Source organism: Scatophagus argus, chromosome 3, assembly GCF_020382885.2.
Source record: "Scatophagus argus isolate fScaArg1 chromosome 3, fScaArg1.pri, whole genome shotgun sequence".
NCBI lineage: Eukaryota > Metazoa > Chordata > Actinopteri > Scatophagidae > Scatophagus > Scatophagus argus.
In genome coordinates, this window is record NC_058495.1 from 21,163,741 (window position 1) to 21,180,192 (window position 16,452).

Below are 16,452 nucleotides of genomic sequence, written 5' to 3' on the forward strand. Positions count from 1 at the left end.
CAGAATCGACAGCATCTGTAAAGTTTGTTAAAGAGACCATTTTACCAGATGCTGACAGTGGATTATATTCATGCTGTAAGGTTTAAGACAGTTTGTTTTAAATGACAGCCCATGTTCACGTTTGCGTTGACACTAAATAATGCATAAAATATCACATGGTTTTGTTTAAAAATTAACTTTAGTCGTACTATCTAACACCATCTTTCAGAGATTCACGTTTCAGTTTCACGTGCTCCTGTAACTACTTCTGTAACTAACTTTCACCCTCATGTTCCTGCTCTAATGCTGGTATTGAACTTAATTTTCCTTATTTAACAGCTGTTTGTCAAATTAATAATATAATAAATTCTTCTTTAGACCTTCCTTGTGGCATTTCTATATTTATCACACATTCACACTGGAAAAAGAGAGAGTCATATTCAAAGGTTTAAAGGTCTTTATTTGGATGCACCCTTACAGTCGAGCACAGCTGTTGCAGCTGGCCGGCTGTGGTATGTTTAGTGGCCACAGCGTTCAGCCCTCACCGCATCACTCAGCAAGCTGAAATACACAAGACAGGGATGTTTATTAGCAACCACATACACAGTGTCATAGAGTTACTCATGACCACGCGAGAGATCACATGAGAGGGCTATGTGAGGTCATCCTCAACAGAGGATTACATCCAGTCTCTTCTAAGATTAGTTCTTGTTATGAAGCCTGCTGGCTAATATTGAGAAATACTTCCAAAGGTCATTCAATTCAGCAGCATACTGTAATATGAAATATGTTACGTGTTTAGTATACTAACCTTGCTGCCTTGGTCCCGGGTGCGAGCTCGGAGCTTGTTGACCTGCGTTTCAGCCATGTCAGCCCTCTCCTCTGCATCATTGAGCTCATGCTGGAGCTTCCTGTACTTTGACAGGTTGGAGTTCACCTGCTCCTCCTGAAAAGAGTGAACAGAGAAAACAACTTAGTGTACAGTGACAGAATGAGCACTCATCAGTTATTTTTCAACCGAAACTGCTTTATCTATGGTTAATGTTGGTTGAGATGATCACTTATTGAAGTATAATAGCACCAAACCCCTGATAGCGGACTCACCGCTTCTTCACTCTGTCTCTTGTAGCTCTTGACTTTGACCTGCAGCTTGTCGATGAGGTCCTGCAGCCGGGCCAGGTTCTTTTTGTCTTCCTCAGCCTGCACAACAAGCACAGGGAGCTCTTACCCTACTTTCAAGTTGTAAAATGGAAATAAAAAAAAAACAGGCTATATGTGCAAACAGACTGGTGTTTTACCTGGTAGGAGAGCTCTTTGATTCTCCTTTCATACTTGCGTATTCCCTTCTGATACTCCTGGCTCTTCTTTTGTTCAGATTCCAGTTCATTTTCTAGTTCTTTGACCTACCAGTAAAAATCAGAAAATGACCAGTCCACTCATTACCCATTTCAAGGATTATCGGGGGGGGCAGTGACTACATAAGGATTTCATTTGTCTTGTCTCTCACCCTGGCCTCCAGCTTCTGGACCTGCTTCTTGCCACCCTTGAGGGCAATCTGCTCAGCCTCGTCCAGACGCATCTGCAGATCCTTTATGGTCTGCTCCATGTTCTTCTTCATCCTCTCCAGATGTGCGCTGGTGTCCTGCTCCTTCTTCAGCTCCTCTGCCATCATGGCGGCCTACAAATTCAGAAGGTCAGTGTTAAATTGACATTAAGTAATCTCTAACTGAACTGGAACCAACAGCAGCAACATCACCAGGACTCTGGCAGAGCTGACATTGAAATGCATGTAAGACGTTAGACGTCGGTCGCATCAGAGATCTGATTACAGACAACACAGTGAAGTGAAATGTCATATATCATGAGGTTTATATTTTATTTATTTAGTTTATCTAAGATCTTACATCAGTGATTGCCTTTTTGGCCTTCTCCTCTGCATTGCGACACTCCTGCAAAGCATCATCCACCTCATTTGACAGCATGGACAGGTCACTCTCCAGCTTCTTCTTCTGGTTGATCAGTCCAGTGTTCTGGAGCAAAAGAGTAAAGAATCCTCTATGGATTAAAATGTGTGTGTTATCTTGTTTATAATATGGTTTCTATCGTTCCTAAAACTGGTAACCACAAGGTGGAATTCAATGGAACCAAACATACACCCAATAACCAGAGGAGCTAGATTATCAAATGGCCTAGAAAGACTTTTCAGAATACAGTATTTTCAACAAACAACCACAAAGACGAGCTGGTTTTGAAAACAACATGCCCTGTCACACCTGTCTACTGACAACAAGTGACCACACATATTTAGGGTGGTTTTAAATACACCTTCCTACCTGAGAGTGCAATAGGTTGACTCTCTCGGTGGCCTCGACCAGCTCATGCTCAGCTAGCTTGCGTGCACGGTCATTCTGCTCCAGCAGCTCCCTGAGCTCCTCCACCTCAGCAGCCAGCAGGTTGTTGCGGCGCTCTATCACCGCCATCTGCTCCTTCAGCTCCTCATTCTGATGAATAGTCTCATCGAGCTCCAGCTGAATGTCCTGGGGTTACAGATCATGTACAAGCAAAACAATTTTATTTAACATGCTGACAACTGAATTTGTTCCATGTACTAATGAATCTGATGCATTGGGTTAAGTTCATCGACTGGCTGCTAGACGGACACACCTTGAGCTGAACCTGCAGGTTTCTCAGGAGTTTCTGTGACTCTGAGGCCTGCCTGTTGGCATGGTTCAGCTGCACCTCTATCTCATTCAGGTCACCCTCCATCTTCTTCCTCAGGCGCACTGCCTCGTTGCGAGACTTGGTCTCGGCATCCAAGGTAGCCTGCATGGATTCCAGCGTTCTCTGGTGGTTGCGGCTTGAAGGAGAAAGGGCGAAGAAGCAATTTATATGGAGTAGTTGATGAGAATCACTTCTCTGAATATCTTCTCTAAATTAAGACACAAGTCAGTCAGTCAGTGAATCTTACCGAAGACTGTCAATTTCCTCATCCTTCTCTGCCAGCTTCCTGTCAACATCAGCCTTGATCTGATTAAGCTCCAGCTGGATGCGGAGAGTTTTGCTTTCTTCATGCTCCAGAGTGCCCTGAGACAGGTGGACATTTAATGCTTGAAATTATCCCATAGATCACCTCTGTCAAAAATATCCAAAACCACAAGAAGGAGGAAGTGAGAGAACTCATCAAACTGCTTACTTCAGCTTCCTCCAAGGCAGCTTGAATCTCGCTTTTCTCTACGTCCAGACCCTTCTTGATTTTCTCAAGCTCATGGATGGTTTTTCCACCCTGACTGATTTGATCCGACAGGTCAACGATCTCCTCTGGTGGAGCAGCAGAAAAAATGTTTATAATATCAGTGTAAAGTCAGTGTAAAACTAATACTCCGTTTTAATGCAACCTTCCACCTGAATATTTATGAAGTGTACAGGTACCTTGGAGGTTCTTGTTCTCCCTCTTCATGGTCTCCAGATGATCCAGGCTCTCCTCATAGGAATTCTTCAGTTTGAAGAGCTCAGTGCTCAGGCCACGAGACTCTTTTTGAGAGGTCTCCAGCTCTGACTGGCACTCTTCATACTTCTGTTTCCACTCAGCCAGCACCTGGATGAAAACATTGTTTTTATTTTTTTTAATTTTTGCACTGGAGCATAAGTCATGAATTTACAGAACCCGATCATACCAAGCCATCAGGTGAAGACAGATAGACAAAAAAATTCTCAATCATCCAATCCTCAGACTGGTTTCCTTTGAAGACTGCGCAAGCAATCCTTTGCAACTGCTGCCGTCAGCAAATACCTTGTCAAAGTTGCGTTGCTTCTTGTCCAGGACAGCTGCTGCAGCATTGGCGCGTTCCAGATCAATGACCAGGTCCTCGATCTCCGTCTGCAGCCGATGTTTAGTCTTCTCCAGGGAGGAACACTTGGCATTGGAAGTCTCCACACTTTCTTCAGCCTCCTGCAGACGTGTCACCAGCTTCTTTCTAATGAGAAACGAAAACATTTGGCACTCGTGCATTCAAACAATCATTGTGATTCTAAAGTCAAAGATGCATTTCACTCACTTGGCTTCCTCCAGCTCCTCGGTCCTCTGGATGGCATCAGTTTCATACTTTGTCCTCCACTGAGCCACTTCGGCATTGGCCTTGGACAGAGCTCTCTGCAGTTCAGCCTTGGCCTCCTGCTCCTCTTCATACTGCTCTCTCAGGAGATCACAGTCATGTCGAGATGACTGCAGTGCATGGGCCAAAGCATTCTTAGCCTATAAGAGACCAATCATGATGACATAGAGTTGATGACAATTAGCAAAACTGGATGATGAATTTCTGCAGATGTAGCTACCAGTTTTGTAACTACCAGCTACTGACTGATGCAGTGATAAGGAGCTGACCTTATTCTCTTCCTCCAGCTGTTTCTTGAGCTCCTCGACATTCTGGCTGAAGGAGTTCTTGGCACGCTGGAGCTGGGAGACCATGGCTTCCCGCTCCTCAAGCTTCCTGCTTAGCTCACCTACATGAGGAGGAGAAACAGATATCTATGTTGCTAACTGGTCTGTGAAATCTGTGAGTTTTCACGATATAATGCAAGTTCCTTACCGCTCTCCGCCTGAGCACGGGCCTTTTGGGTGTTGGTTTCACTGAGCTGCCTCTGGAGCTCGTCAGCCCTGGCTTTAGCCTCATTCATTTGGTCTTCATACAGACGGCACGTCTTCTCTGAAGAAGCCTGCAGACAGGAGATGAAAATTTTAGCTTTTTGATGTTTTGACATAGTTTTGTCTTTTACTATTTTAAATTATGTTTAGCATCTTTTTTTCCATCTACCTTGCTCTTGGAGAGCTGTTCCACAGTAGAGGCCAAATCATCAGCCTCCATCTTGGCCTCATTTTTCTCCTTCTCCAGCTTCTGCTTGACTCTCTGCAGGCTGTCGATCTGCTCGCTCAGCTCCGCGACACTATCAGCATGCTTCTTCCGCAAGGCTGCCGTTGTGGCCTCGTGGTGCAACATGGCTTCCTCCAGGTCTCGCCGCAGCTTCAGAAAATCTGCCTCTCTTTTCTTGTTCATCTCAATCTGGGCTGAGGTGGCACCACCAGCCTCTTCCAGGCGCTCACTCAGCTCTTCCAGCTCACGAGCCACATCACCACGCTGCTTCTCCACTTTGGCCCTGGAAGCCCGGTCAGCTTCCAGTTCCTCCTCCAGCTCCTCTGTACGAGCCTGGAGAAAAGCAGTGGTCAGTTATGTTGCCAAAGGAATCTTTCATATCTGCTCTATTAGTGGTTAAGAGACTAGTTTCCACCTGCAGTTCCTTTATCTTCTTCTGGAGCTGATTGACCAAGGCTTGTTCATCTTCAACCCGTGAGCTCATCTCATTCATTTCAAAGTCTTTCCTGGTAGAAAATATTTGGCAGTTAATCATTACTTAATGATATGAAGATATGGTTTTCCCGTGAATATATGACAACTCTTACTTTTTCAGCTTCTCTTCAAGTTGCTGCTTGTCATTCTCCAAGTCCATAACAGACTCCAAGGAGAGTTTCAGATCTCCTTCCAGCTTGCGTTTGACCCGTTCCAGGTCCATACGCAACTTCTTCTCTTGTTCCAGCGAGCCCTCCAGCTGTTTACACAGTAGGAAGGTTGAAAAATGTTCCACGTTATGTATATGATATTTTTTTTGTTTGCTTTTTTTAGGCGATAAACTCACATCATCTACTTGTTGTTCCAGCTTTGCCTTGGCTTTGGTCAGTGTGTTGACTTTGTCTTCCTCTGCCTGCAGGTCATCCAGAGTCTGCTGGTGAGCCTCCTGGAGAGCCTTCTTCTCTTTGGTCAACTTCAGTATAGTTTCATCCAGAGCTGCCATTTCCTCAATCAGGTTCTTCACCTGCAAGCCAGAGGAAGAAATATATCTGGAACTTTTAAAATGAGAAATCCAGAAGACATTTATTTTTATTTTCCTCCCTGTATACACAGTCCATTGAATGTGCTGTGGCTCTGTATGTGGCCTCTTAGTGCCCTCTGGAGGCAGCTCTTTTCTGTTTTCCTAACCTTGTTCTCAGTGGCGTGTTTCTCTTTTTCCACTTTAGCCAGAGTGATCTCCAGATCATCAATGTCTTTCTTCAGCTCAGCGCACTCGTCCTCCAGCTTGCGCTTCTTGGCGAGCACATTAGAGCTCATCTCCTCCTCATCCTCCAGCCTCTCCATGATTTCTTTTACTTTGGCCTCCAGCTGGATCTTAGTTTTGATGAGCAGGTCACAGCGGTCCTCTGCATCTGCTAGATTGTCCTGCTCCTGTGGGAAACAGGAGAAACAGAGTATGTGCTGAGTGTATTCTCACACTACTACAGTATCTGTGCCACAGTGATGAGTGCCACTTACTGCCTGCAGTTGTAGAGAGAGGTCATTCTTCTCTTGGATCAGGCTGACCTGCCTCTCCTCCAGCTCTTTGCGCTTGACCTCAGATTTCTCTAGAGCCTCCTTCAGCTTTGCCAGCTCCTCCTTCAGAGAGGCAAGCTCCTTCTCAGTGGTGGCGCTCCTCAGTAGAGGCTTGATTTTGAAGAAGAGTTTCATCCAGGGCCAGTGCTTGACAGCGTTAAAAGCCCGGATGTTCCACTGGATGATCATCAGAGCCTCCCTGAAAACAGCACAAAATGAAAGAAAGAAATGGCAGAGGATTTTTTTAGAACTAAAAAATTTTCTTGTCGTCCCAATCAGATATGTTTATCCCCAAAGATGCATTTCTGCGGTTGCCAAGGGGTGTGTTTAAAGAATTATGATTTGATTGATGAATGTATATCTACACCCTGAGTCAGCTGAAGCACCTGAATGCTGCAGTTTGAGTTACTATTTTAGTAGAAATTTTTGCATTTTATTTTTACCCGAAAACATAAGTAAGTGATGACATAACAAGTGAGGATGATGATGATGATGGTGTGATTTTTGCTGGAGTCTGTGCCAAACAAGAATGTTCCCTCACATTTGGAGTCGAGGTGTTGTGTGTCAGGATAGGATGGCGTCACTGATGCAGAAATATACTGAACCCCGATGCAGAGTCTAAGGAGCAGGCAGGCAGGCAGAGGTCCGAGCAAAAAGTCTTTATTTTTAGATAACAAAACCCAACTAAAAAAAACCACACACTTACTGTGTCCTAGGATCTGTGAATTACTGTGGTTAAACTCCTGGCAAAAACAAGGCATGGCATGGCATGGCATGGCAAGGCAAGGCAAAACTAACAAAAGTTCCTGGCTTGACATGGGTGAAAAACACAGACGCACTGACAAAGGCTGGGAAGACAAGGACTAAATAGACATCACAAGGAGACACAGGTGACACACATCAGGAGGGAGAAAGCAATCAGGAAAACCAAAGCAAAGCTACATGAAAACAGGGCACACAGGGGAAGAGACCCTTTCAAAATAAAACAGGACATGACAAAAACCTTTAACATAATACATGGAAGCACAAGACACACATGGAACATGACACATGGACTCAAACATAAAACATGGAAACACAAGAAACGTGACCTGAACTTAAAACATGAAAAAACACATGGGAGACAAACATGGAACATGGCACATGGACAGAAATCAAAAGACAAAGCATAACAAAAACCCAGGCATGACATTGTGATGTACGGGTCTTCATGATGACGTGATAATTGAAATATTGATATCATGTTAATAAATCTCATGATAATATTGTGGAAATAATCCAGCACATATTGTAGGCCTTCTGGATCTTTTGTTTATCAGTTCATCTGGTTGCCTTTTCACTGTTCATTGTGTAATTGTTCTTTTTGTGCACTTTTGTATAGTCACGGCTGCAGACTCTCTGTCCACCTCCCTACATTCATATTTTGAGTGTAATTCATTTGCCAAAAAGTAGACAGGCCATACTACGATTTCAACAATATTTCGATTAATTGTTCAGCACTAGGTAGAAGTAGTGGAAAAATAGTTGACAATGGCTAAAAGAATTAAATACATGTCTCAGATAGTTTACTGAGAGTGTTGGATAAAGGGTGGGGTAAAAGGTAATTGATAAACATCTGAATTATTCAAATAACTAAACTAAACCTCCAGAGGGCAACTATTTTCCATCACTAGCTGTGCAAACTTGACGAAAGCCACTTAAACATCGACAGTTCAATTGCATGAAAAATCTTTCATTAAGTTGATAAAGAGTTAAAATACAAATGAACACATCTGGGACATCAGTGGTTTAAGTACTTGAGCTCCTCTGACATGGCTGTTGGGGTGCATCACACACAAAAGCTTATGGTGCTTTGAAGGCAGTAGAAGTGAAGTTCAGATCAAGTGAAGACAAGAAGGTCAAAAAGATTTATCTGGGAGTTCCCCGTCTCTTTATTTAGTTACTTCTCCTTGGTGCTTAATTTTTGGCACTAACCCTGCAACTATGCACTCCCTTGTATCTAATCATACACCGAGGGATGCAACATGAAATCAAACACCTGCTTTTGATGTTTCATGACTGCGACCAAACAGGGTTACAAGATTGATTTAGTCTCAGTATAATGGCGTCTCACAGCCCTAAATATGGACCCAGCGCAGATTGGTCAAGGACTTCCTGTCAGTGTTTAGAGGGTGAGTTTGAGCACACGCCGGGGTGGGAGGTGAACGAGTGGGAGTGGGTGGGGGGAGCTGATGGCATTTTTGACATGACTCCATGCTGGGTGCCTCTCAAAGGTGAGCGTCTGTGTTTATTTAGAAACTAAAGCCCTCTGTCCAACGGACCGACTTAAATCCTCTGTCACCCGCCACATATCCCACCAATGCACTCACTTAGAAGTACAGGCGCCGCGGACAAAAGGGGCCAGGGGCCATCAGGCACGGAGGGGGTCGGCGGTTGTATTTTTAGGGAGGGCCCGAGCAGCTGCCACTTGACACATGTCGCCACCTGGCTCTGAGGACACCGTCAGCATTGTTTAATTTAGAGAGAGCGGAGGGAGAGAATGGACGCAGACCTGCGAGAAGGGTGTGTGCGAGGGAGGGATGGAGCCCTTATTAACGGTAGGGCCACACACATGCTTGGTAACCATACAAGGGCAAGCACACGCCTCACGCACGCCGATAACACTGCCCTTGCATGCCACACATACTAGAGCGAGGGAGTGAACACTAAGGTATAGTGTATCACAAGCTGAAAGGCTCACGGCTGATCATGTTGCTATTGAACCTGTTTAGAGAAGCAGCTGGGGAAGGTCTTTTTGTACTCATGTCTTCACCTTCCTGTGAAGTACTAAGTTCAAAGACTTTCATGTGCCTATGAACATATTCTGTAGTCATTCGGTTCATAAAAAAGTGATTTTGTCTTTTTTACCTCCTTTCCATCATCTTCTGCAGCTCCGTCCTCATGATTTTGCCACGAGCGGCTGCCTGCAGCAACGTCAGGACTTTGGCTAAGCGTTCGTCCCTCAGCTCCTCGAGGTGACCCAGCAGGCCTGCCTTGAAGAACACCTACATGACAAGTAAAACGAAACAATCACTTCACACCTTACCAAAAACCAATCATCATTTAAGATTCCGGGAAGATTTTTTAACATTTGTTATCACATGACACCAAGCTTCAGACCAAGCTTACCTTTGTGTGTCCAAATCTATACTGGTTGTGGTCGATATCCAGCGAGGCCAAGAGCTTCTCTGCAGCTTTTCTGCTGTCCACAAACTTATCATCTGGAATAGCATGGGGGTTCAGGATTCGGTAGCTGCAAAAATTAATAAAACAAATGAACTGAATCACTTTGATTCAAAGTCAGTGCCACAATATCCAAAGAGTGGTCGGAACGTGATCTGTACCGCTGTTTGAATTCAGCGTAGAGGATGCGGTTGGGAAATCCCTTTCTGCAGATCCTTATGCCTTCTAGCACACCATTACAGCGCAGCTGGTGCAGCACCAAGAATGGATCCATGATCCCTACACAGAATAGATTTCAAACATGAGTTTGTTCCCATTTGTTTAGCAACCAGTGAGATGTGATGTTTGTGCGGTGTGTTACCTGGAGTCTTGGTCTCGTTAGGGATGATGCAGCGAACAAAGTGAGGCTGGGTGCTGCGGAGGTTGGTCATCAGCTTATTCAGATTTTCCTGCAGGGAAGAAGAAACACCGCAAATCAAATTAAATGAGTACAATTTTTCCTATCAAAACATAAGTCTGTGCAAAAATAAATAAATAAAGAAACAACAAACTCTTCATGGACTTTGTGTTCCTCACACATGAAATCCTTGATGTAAAGGGGGAGAGGAGCCAGCACAGACTTAAAGTGATGTTCATGTGATCATTGCCCTAAACATCACTGCAAGTCTTAACTGCCTCCATCCCAGCTCTCCAGTGATGCCTTCAATTTCTCACAAAACACTGGAATAACCTCTGTCTACATTCACCTCCATCAGCAAAGGGCAGTTCTACCCTGAGGTGTGAATCTCACCTTATGAAGCTGAGACACAGTCTGGAAAGAGGCTGCCTTCTTCCTCTTTTCCTTGAAGCCAGTCTTGGGGTCAGATGCTGTGAGGGAATGAAATGGGGTGATTAACTGGACCTCCTCGAGGTGTCCCCTTTATGCTGTGCTGTAGTTGTTTTCACTGTACCTGAGTCTGAGCTGACATAATTCTCATAGAGAGAAGCGAGCAGCTTGTTGGAGGACTTCTGGAAACACGCCACCACTGTCTCGTTCAGCGGGTCTTTGTTTTTGTCCAGCCAGCCTATAATATTATATGGTACCTATAACAAAAAACAGCAGATACATAGAAGTTATTTAATTCTGCATGTAATAATTAATACAGTAAGACCGTCTCAGGGATTTAGTCAGAACGCACTTACCACCCCAGCATAGTGCACCAGCTCAAAATGGGCCTCGTACTTGCGCTTCTTGTCTGGCCGTGGCTTTTGGAAATTAGGTGACTTGCCGATGTGATTATCATACAGTTTGGCTTTAAAACTGTTGTCTGTGGCCTTTGGGAACATGCACTCCTCCTCAAGGATGGACATGATGCCCATCGGCTGGAGAAAGAGCAGAGCCTTAGTCCAATGTGGCTCATTTATGATGACACTTTATCCATCATGGAGAGTTTGCTTTACCTTTTCAATGAGATCAATGCAAGCTTGAAGGTCCAGCCCAAAGTCAATGAAGGTCCATTCGATGCCCTCCTTCTTGTACTCCTCCTGCTCCAGGATGAACATGTGGTGGTTGAAAAACTGTTGCAGTTTCTCATTTGTGAAGTTGATGCACAGCTGCTCAAAGCTGTTGAGCTGCAATGAAAGAGGAACAGGTGTTCAGAGGAGGCATTAGAAGTGAACAGCACGGAGAACACGTTACGGAGATTCATCAAGCAGTACAGATAATTCATCGCAATCAGAAAAGTTGAGACACAAACAGAGCATCTGTTTATATTAAACCATAATATGAGCATAGAACCAGAAAACCAGCTTGATGGTACTAGTTTTTCCAAAAAAATACTGCGGTATGGATCAACTTACTTCAAAGATCTCAAACCCTGCGATGTCCAGGACTCCTATGAAGTACTGGCGAGGCAGTGAGGTGTACAGCGTCCGATTGATCCGCCCCACGAGCCATTTAAACATGCGGTCATATGTGGCTTTGGCCAGAGCACCAACCGCATATGTAACCTACCACACCCAAGGACAAATACACCCACACACACACACACACACAGGAGAAATACAGCTGTCATTCACATGGAGACCCTCTGTTGCTTAGATACCATTTTCTAGTGTGTGTGTGTGTGTGTGTGAGAGAGTGTATGGCTCGACTGAGGATTAAGACGTTTTCCATCATCAGCATACTAGACGTCCAGCAGAACGGAGCTGAACCTACTGATTTTCCTCTTTTGTTCTGCAGTTCTGATATATTCACAGATCTGTTCAGCTGTACCTCATTTTCCACCTCGTATTACAGAAAAATGATCTTGTTCATGTTGTTAAAATAACGAAGCAAAAACACCTCACCTGCTCGACATTCTGTCCCTTCACCACATACTCGTTCCCCACCTTCACCCTCGGGTGGAGGAGGCCCTTGATGAGGTCGGCTGAACTGACTCCCATCAGGTACGAGGCCTTGTCTGCACCTGGAGACCAAACAGCAGGAAGATCACAAACGTGCTTTTAAATCAGAGGCTTGTGTTGGTGCCAAATGTTTCATTTACTGGCTCTCACTTTCAGTGCCATCAGCCTCCGCTTGCTCCTCACGCTGCTTTTGCTTGAATTTCATGTTGCCAAAGTGCATAATGGCTCCGACTATTTTATAGCAGCCGTACTTCTCATCAGGAAGGAAGCCGAGGATGTCCATGGCACGCTGTAAGGAAATCAAGAAAAGTCATCACAGAAAAGTCACAAATCTTCTCAGTGGGCTTTGTTAAAATGCAGCTGAATAAAAAAGCTCTTACATCAGTGGCCATCAGCTCCTGTCCGTCATCCAAGTTCTCCACGGTGGTCACGCCCTGGGAGCAGAAGTGGTAGTCGTACGGGTTGGAGGACACCAGCAGCATGTCTGAAACAAAGAGTTTGCAGGGTCACGTCACAGTCCTGCGTTAAGAAAATACCCAAAGTAGCCAAAGTGACTAACCTAACAGTTCTGGTTTCTTCTGCGACATGATCTGGTAGTAGATGTGGTAGCTCCTCTCACCGGGCTGCTGAAATATCACCCTGGATTTTTCCAGAAGATCTGAAGGACAGAAAGAAAAGTAAGACACGAAACAATAAGAGAAAAACAAGAAGAAAGCAACGTTTGACTCTTAACTCACATATGTCGATATCAGCCGAGGCCAGTTTGCCCGTAGGTCCAAAGTGGATCCTGATGAACTTGCCCTGTGGAGAAAGGCACACATTATCTATGAAACACTCCAGGAATCGACCAACAAATATCATCAATATCAAACTTGTGTGAATGTATATACAATAAACCATCTACAAGTACTCACAAAACGGGATGAGTTGTCATTCCTTAGCGTTTTGGCATTACCAAACGCCTCCATGGCAGGGTTCGCTTCAATAATCTGATCCTCCAGAGTCCCCTGGGAGAGAAAAGTAAAATGTTAGGCTACCAGGCCACATTAGCTTTTATTTTATTTATTTATTTTATTTTTTTTGCAGCTTAAACTCACCCCTGTTTTAGTGGCAGGACCTTGCTGCAAAAGAAAAAAAATGAAAAAGCATGTGAGTGTCATATTGTTTAAAACACGATTGAGTAATGCTTCCACAACCAAAGGGGAACATCATAACCAACTGGAAAATTAGATACTGATTGTTAAAGCTGTGGTTAAAACCAATGGCCACTTTGTTTTATATGATGAAGTGTGGCAGACGCAGGGGAGAAAAAGGTAGGAAAAATGAACATAAAACACCACAGAAAAGTCAAAAGCAAAACCCAAAGCAAAGGGAAACATAATGGAAAATCTGGAGCAAAAAGAAGGCATGGAAAGGAGAAAAGAAAAAATAGTTTTAAAAAAATCAATAAGAAAGCAGAGTAACGTGGCTGGAAAGGGCGACACAACACATGAGGGTGAGGACATGAATGCTGTCAGGTCTCACATTCACCATTTTGACAGTGAGGAAAATGAATGGAGAAAAGGGAATACACTGAAGGATTCCTGGGACCAAAAAAAAAATGAAGAAAATAATAATAAAAAAAAAGCTGGGAAACAAAAATACGAGTTGCCACATCAGCCTTACTCCTTTTTTGGCAGGTGCGTCTCCAAGAGCTGCCACAATGGCAAAATACTGAATGACACGTTTCGTGTTGACAGTTTTGCCAGCACCGGATTCTCCGCTATAGGAGTGTGAAAAAATAACAAAGTGTACATACAACAGATAAAAACTGGTAGAGGTAGTGTAAATCAAAGTCATTACACTGCATGTTACAAAACTGAAAGAAAAAGAGAAAAAAAAATTATTTGAGTAAAAGCCAAAAAAAAAATCTGGAACAAAAAAATGTGAAATCTTTAAGGCTGCCGTGTTGATGGTCTAAAGCTGCTCGTACACTTACAAGCTGTCTGCTTCTGCTCTAACATGTGACTTCACACAAGACAAGAAATACATGAATACGAGGCGGTTGATACTTACGTGATGAGCATGGACTGGTTTTCACGATCTGAGGGAGAGAAAATGACAAAGCATATGAAGAGTGTGTGTGTTTACATTTGGTATCAGTGGATATTGGTGTATGGGAACACTCACTGCGCAGCATGTCATTATATGCATTGTCTGCGATGGAGTAGATGTGCGGCGGCGCCTCAGAGCGGCGTTTGCCTTTGTAGGCGGCGACCACAGGGGCTGTGTAGACGGGCAGCCATTTGTATGGATTCACCGTGACACAGAAGAGCCCCGAGTAGGTCTGAGGAAACAAGGACGCGACACAAAATGAACCCATTGTATGATATGTCACCTTGAAGCCAAAACGACCAGTTCTGCTACTCACAGGTTGACTTACAGCCGAACTCTGGTACTAATCATGGCCTCTTAAGGGAACATAGAAACATGGGAGAGGCTCAGCACTATCAGTCCATAATGGAGCACTCACATAGATCATCCAGGCAGAGTAGCGTCTGCGCAGGTTGTACAGCACAGAGGCCTCGTTGAGGTGTGTCAGCATGGCCATGTCTTCAATCATGTCATACTTAGGAGGATTCATCTGCTGGATGTCACCCTCCTTCACTGTCAGAGTCTGAAGTGATGGACGCAGGCACACATGAGGAAGGCAACACTGACCGACTGTGTGTTGAGGAGGAGCTGCCTCATAGTTACGCTTTTCATTCATTTCCATTCATATAAAGGGATTGTGATCGCTTACCTTCCCATCTTTGGTTTCAACAATGACTTTGTCACCGCTGAGCTCCTTGATCTCAATCTCAACGTACGCCTCTTTTTCATCAGGGATCCAGGCGCGCTTCTTACCTAACAGTACAGCAGAGTGTGTGCACTGAGTGGGAGGATGTGGGAAAACTCTCCGTAAAACAAATTTTGGCAGAGAAAAAAAAAAGGTTTAACGAAATGCACAAAATCAAGTATTGCGCAACTTAGTGTGGTGAAAATACTCAACAGGTGAGTTACTGTAGAAGTCAAAACTTTCAATAAACAAGATTACGATTAAACAGCGACAAGCTGTAACATTTCAAACTTTCAAAAATACTCAGGTGATTTTTTTTCTTCTTAATTTGAGAACGAATTACCGTAAAGTAGGTAATATTTTTCATACCTATTTGCCGTGTTTCAACACTTCACTCTACAACAAATAAAACCGCAATGACTTGAGGGGAAGCTCACACCCTCGGCTCAGTTTTTAGCCTCGTTTAACAGGCAGATACGAATTAAATATTAAACCAGCACTATATTAATTTTCGATATGAATACATTAAATGTGTTTTGCCCTATAAGGTTCCGTATTTTGAACTGTCCTTATTAGGCCTACCGTCAAAAGCGACGGTGTGCGTCGCCAGCAGCTCCAGCTCAGATTTGCGTAAAAACGGTGCAGCCTCCCCGAACTCCTTCATGTCAAAGCGCGACATGGTGGCAACTCCTCGCCGGCGACCCCGAAACCGGACGCACCAGTGACAGACGAGATGGGGAATTCCTTTGGTAACAAAACAAAGCTTTACGTTAGAGTAAGTAGTTTTTCATATGCTACAGTCGTTCCTGTTATTTCAGCCTTCCACCTTTGATGAAGCCAGAAAACTGCTTGTGCGGTAAGAGGAGCGGATCCACTATCACCAAATGAGAAAACAAACTTAAAGGCACGTACACTGTGTTAAGTGTCACGTGCCAGCGAAGGTAAACAGCATTACTACACTTTTGTGAGTATACTTGTTACTCTACAGCACGCTGCAAAGGGCAATCACTCCGCGCGTAAAATGCGTAATAAACGACCTACCAAACAAGTTGTGTCCACTGACCCGAGGACGACCACAACGAAATAACAGCCTGGTGAGATGTGCCCTCCTTTATACTCTGTTTGTCAAGGTCACGGTCAGTGGACATTTGTCACTCATTAGCATATGCCACCTCCTCTGACGCCTATTGGTGCTGAGCGCCTGTCTCAATTGACACAAAAGGAAAGCTACGTTTTTGTCATTGCGCTAAACCCAAGCCGGCTATTTTTGTATCCCAGTTATTTTATGCACTGTACACACCACTGCGAGGGAGTGGGAGAGAGTTGCATTAGGAGCATCCCTGTATGGGGGTGGAATTTTTTTCACTCTGTGGATTTTGAAGGGCAGTGCATCATTGCGTCCGCCAGGACGGTGATTTTGTGCCGCATCTAGAAACAAAACGTGGAAATTTAAGAGAATGTTCTCATGTAAACCACTGAATTATATGCATAGAAAATGAAAAGATACTTGAAGTTACAGCCAACAGTCTAACATAGGACATATCAATAATTTGGTTATTGTTTGGTTATTGTCACTTGTGTTTGTCAACCTCCTGTCAAACACAAGTGAACTCTTCCCACTTTAGGCGGCTG

At 44.2% G+C, this 16,452-nt stretch overlaps 1 protein-coding gene across 2 annotated transcripts; it reads right to left on the bottom strand.

Annotated features, from left to right (window-relative positions):
- Positions 1-418: 418 nt before the first annotated feature.
- On the bottom strand, positions 419-15,988 carry myh7ba (myosin, heavy chain 7B, cardiac muscle, beta a). Of its 2 annotated transcripts, XM_046384643.1 has the most exons (43): positions 15,862-15,988; positions 15,403-15,564; positions 14,785-14,888; positions 14,515-14,658; positions 14,172-14,328; positions 14,058-14,085; positions 13,668-13,764; positions 13,100-13,123; positions 12,917-13,009; positions 12,740-12,803; positions 12,562-12,660; positions 12,383-12,486; positions 12,153-12,291; positions 11,946-12,064; positions 11,457-11,606; positions 11,058-11,228; positions 10,800-10,979; positions 10,568-10,700; positions 10,408-10,484; positions 9,979-10,066; positions 9,779-9,896; positions 9,564-9,687; positions 9,303-9,439; positions 6,339-6,594; positions 6,009-6,251; positions 5,668-5,844; positions 5,435-5,580; positions 5,263-5,353; positions 4,791-5,180; positions 4,566-4,692; positions 4,361-4,479; positions 4,035-4,231; positions 3,770-3,953; positions 3,409-3,574; positions 3,173-3,297; positions 2,948-3,063; positions 2,644-2,836; positions 2,313-2,516; positions 1,884-2,009; positions 1,487-1,657; positions 1,278-1,382; positions 1,084-1,179; positions 770-925 (listed from the first exon to the last, which is right to left on the bottom strand). In XM_046384643.1, the coding sequence occupies exons 2-43, from the start codon at positions 15,497-15,499 to the stop codon at positions 770-772; spliced, it is 5,835 nt and encodes a 1,944-aa protein (XP_046240599.1). In that variant the 5' UTR covers positions 15,500-15,564; positions 15,862-15,988. The 2 variants fall into 2 exon arrangements, with proteins under 2 accessions (XP_046240596.1, XP_046240599.1); XM_046384640.1 differs by lacking the exons at positions 13,668-13,764; positions 14,515-14,658; positions 14,785-14,888; positions 15,403-15,564; positions 15,862-15,988 and adding an exon at positions 419-540 and having other exon boundaries at positions 791-925; positions 14,172-14,260.
- Between the last annotated feature and the right edge of the window lie 464 nt (positions 15,989-16,452).

Bases quoted from the DNA above. Each gene is read 5' to 3' on its own strand.
- myh7ba (XM_046384643.1), bottom strand. From the start codon at position 15,499: ATGTCGCGCTTTGACATGAAGGAGTTCGGGGAGGCTGCACCGTTTTTA. The intron at 12,292-12,382 runs GTAAGAGCTTTT...ATTTCCTTACAG, and splicing joins AGGAGCTGATGGCCACTGAT to CGTGCCATGGACATCCTCGG. The intron at 9,897-9,978 runs GTAACACACCGC...TATTCTGTGTAG, and splicing joins TAACGAGACCAAGACTCCAG to GGATCATGGATCCATTCTTG.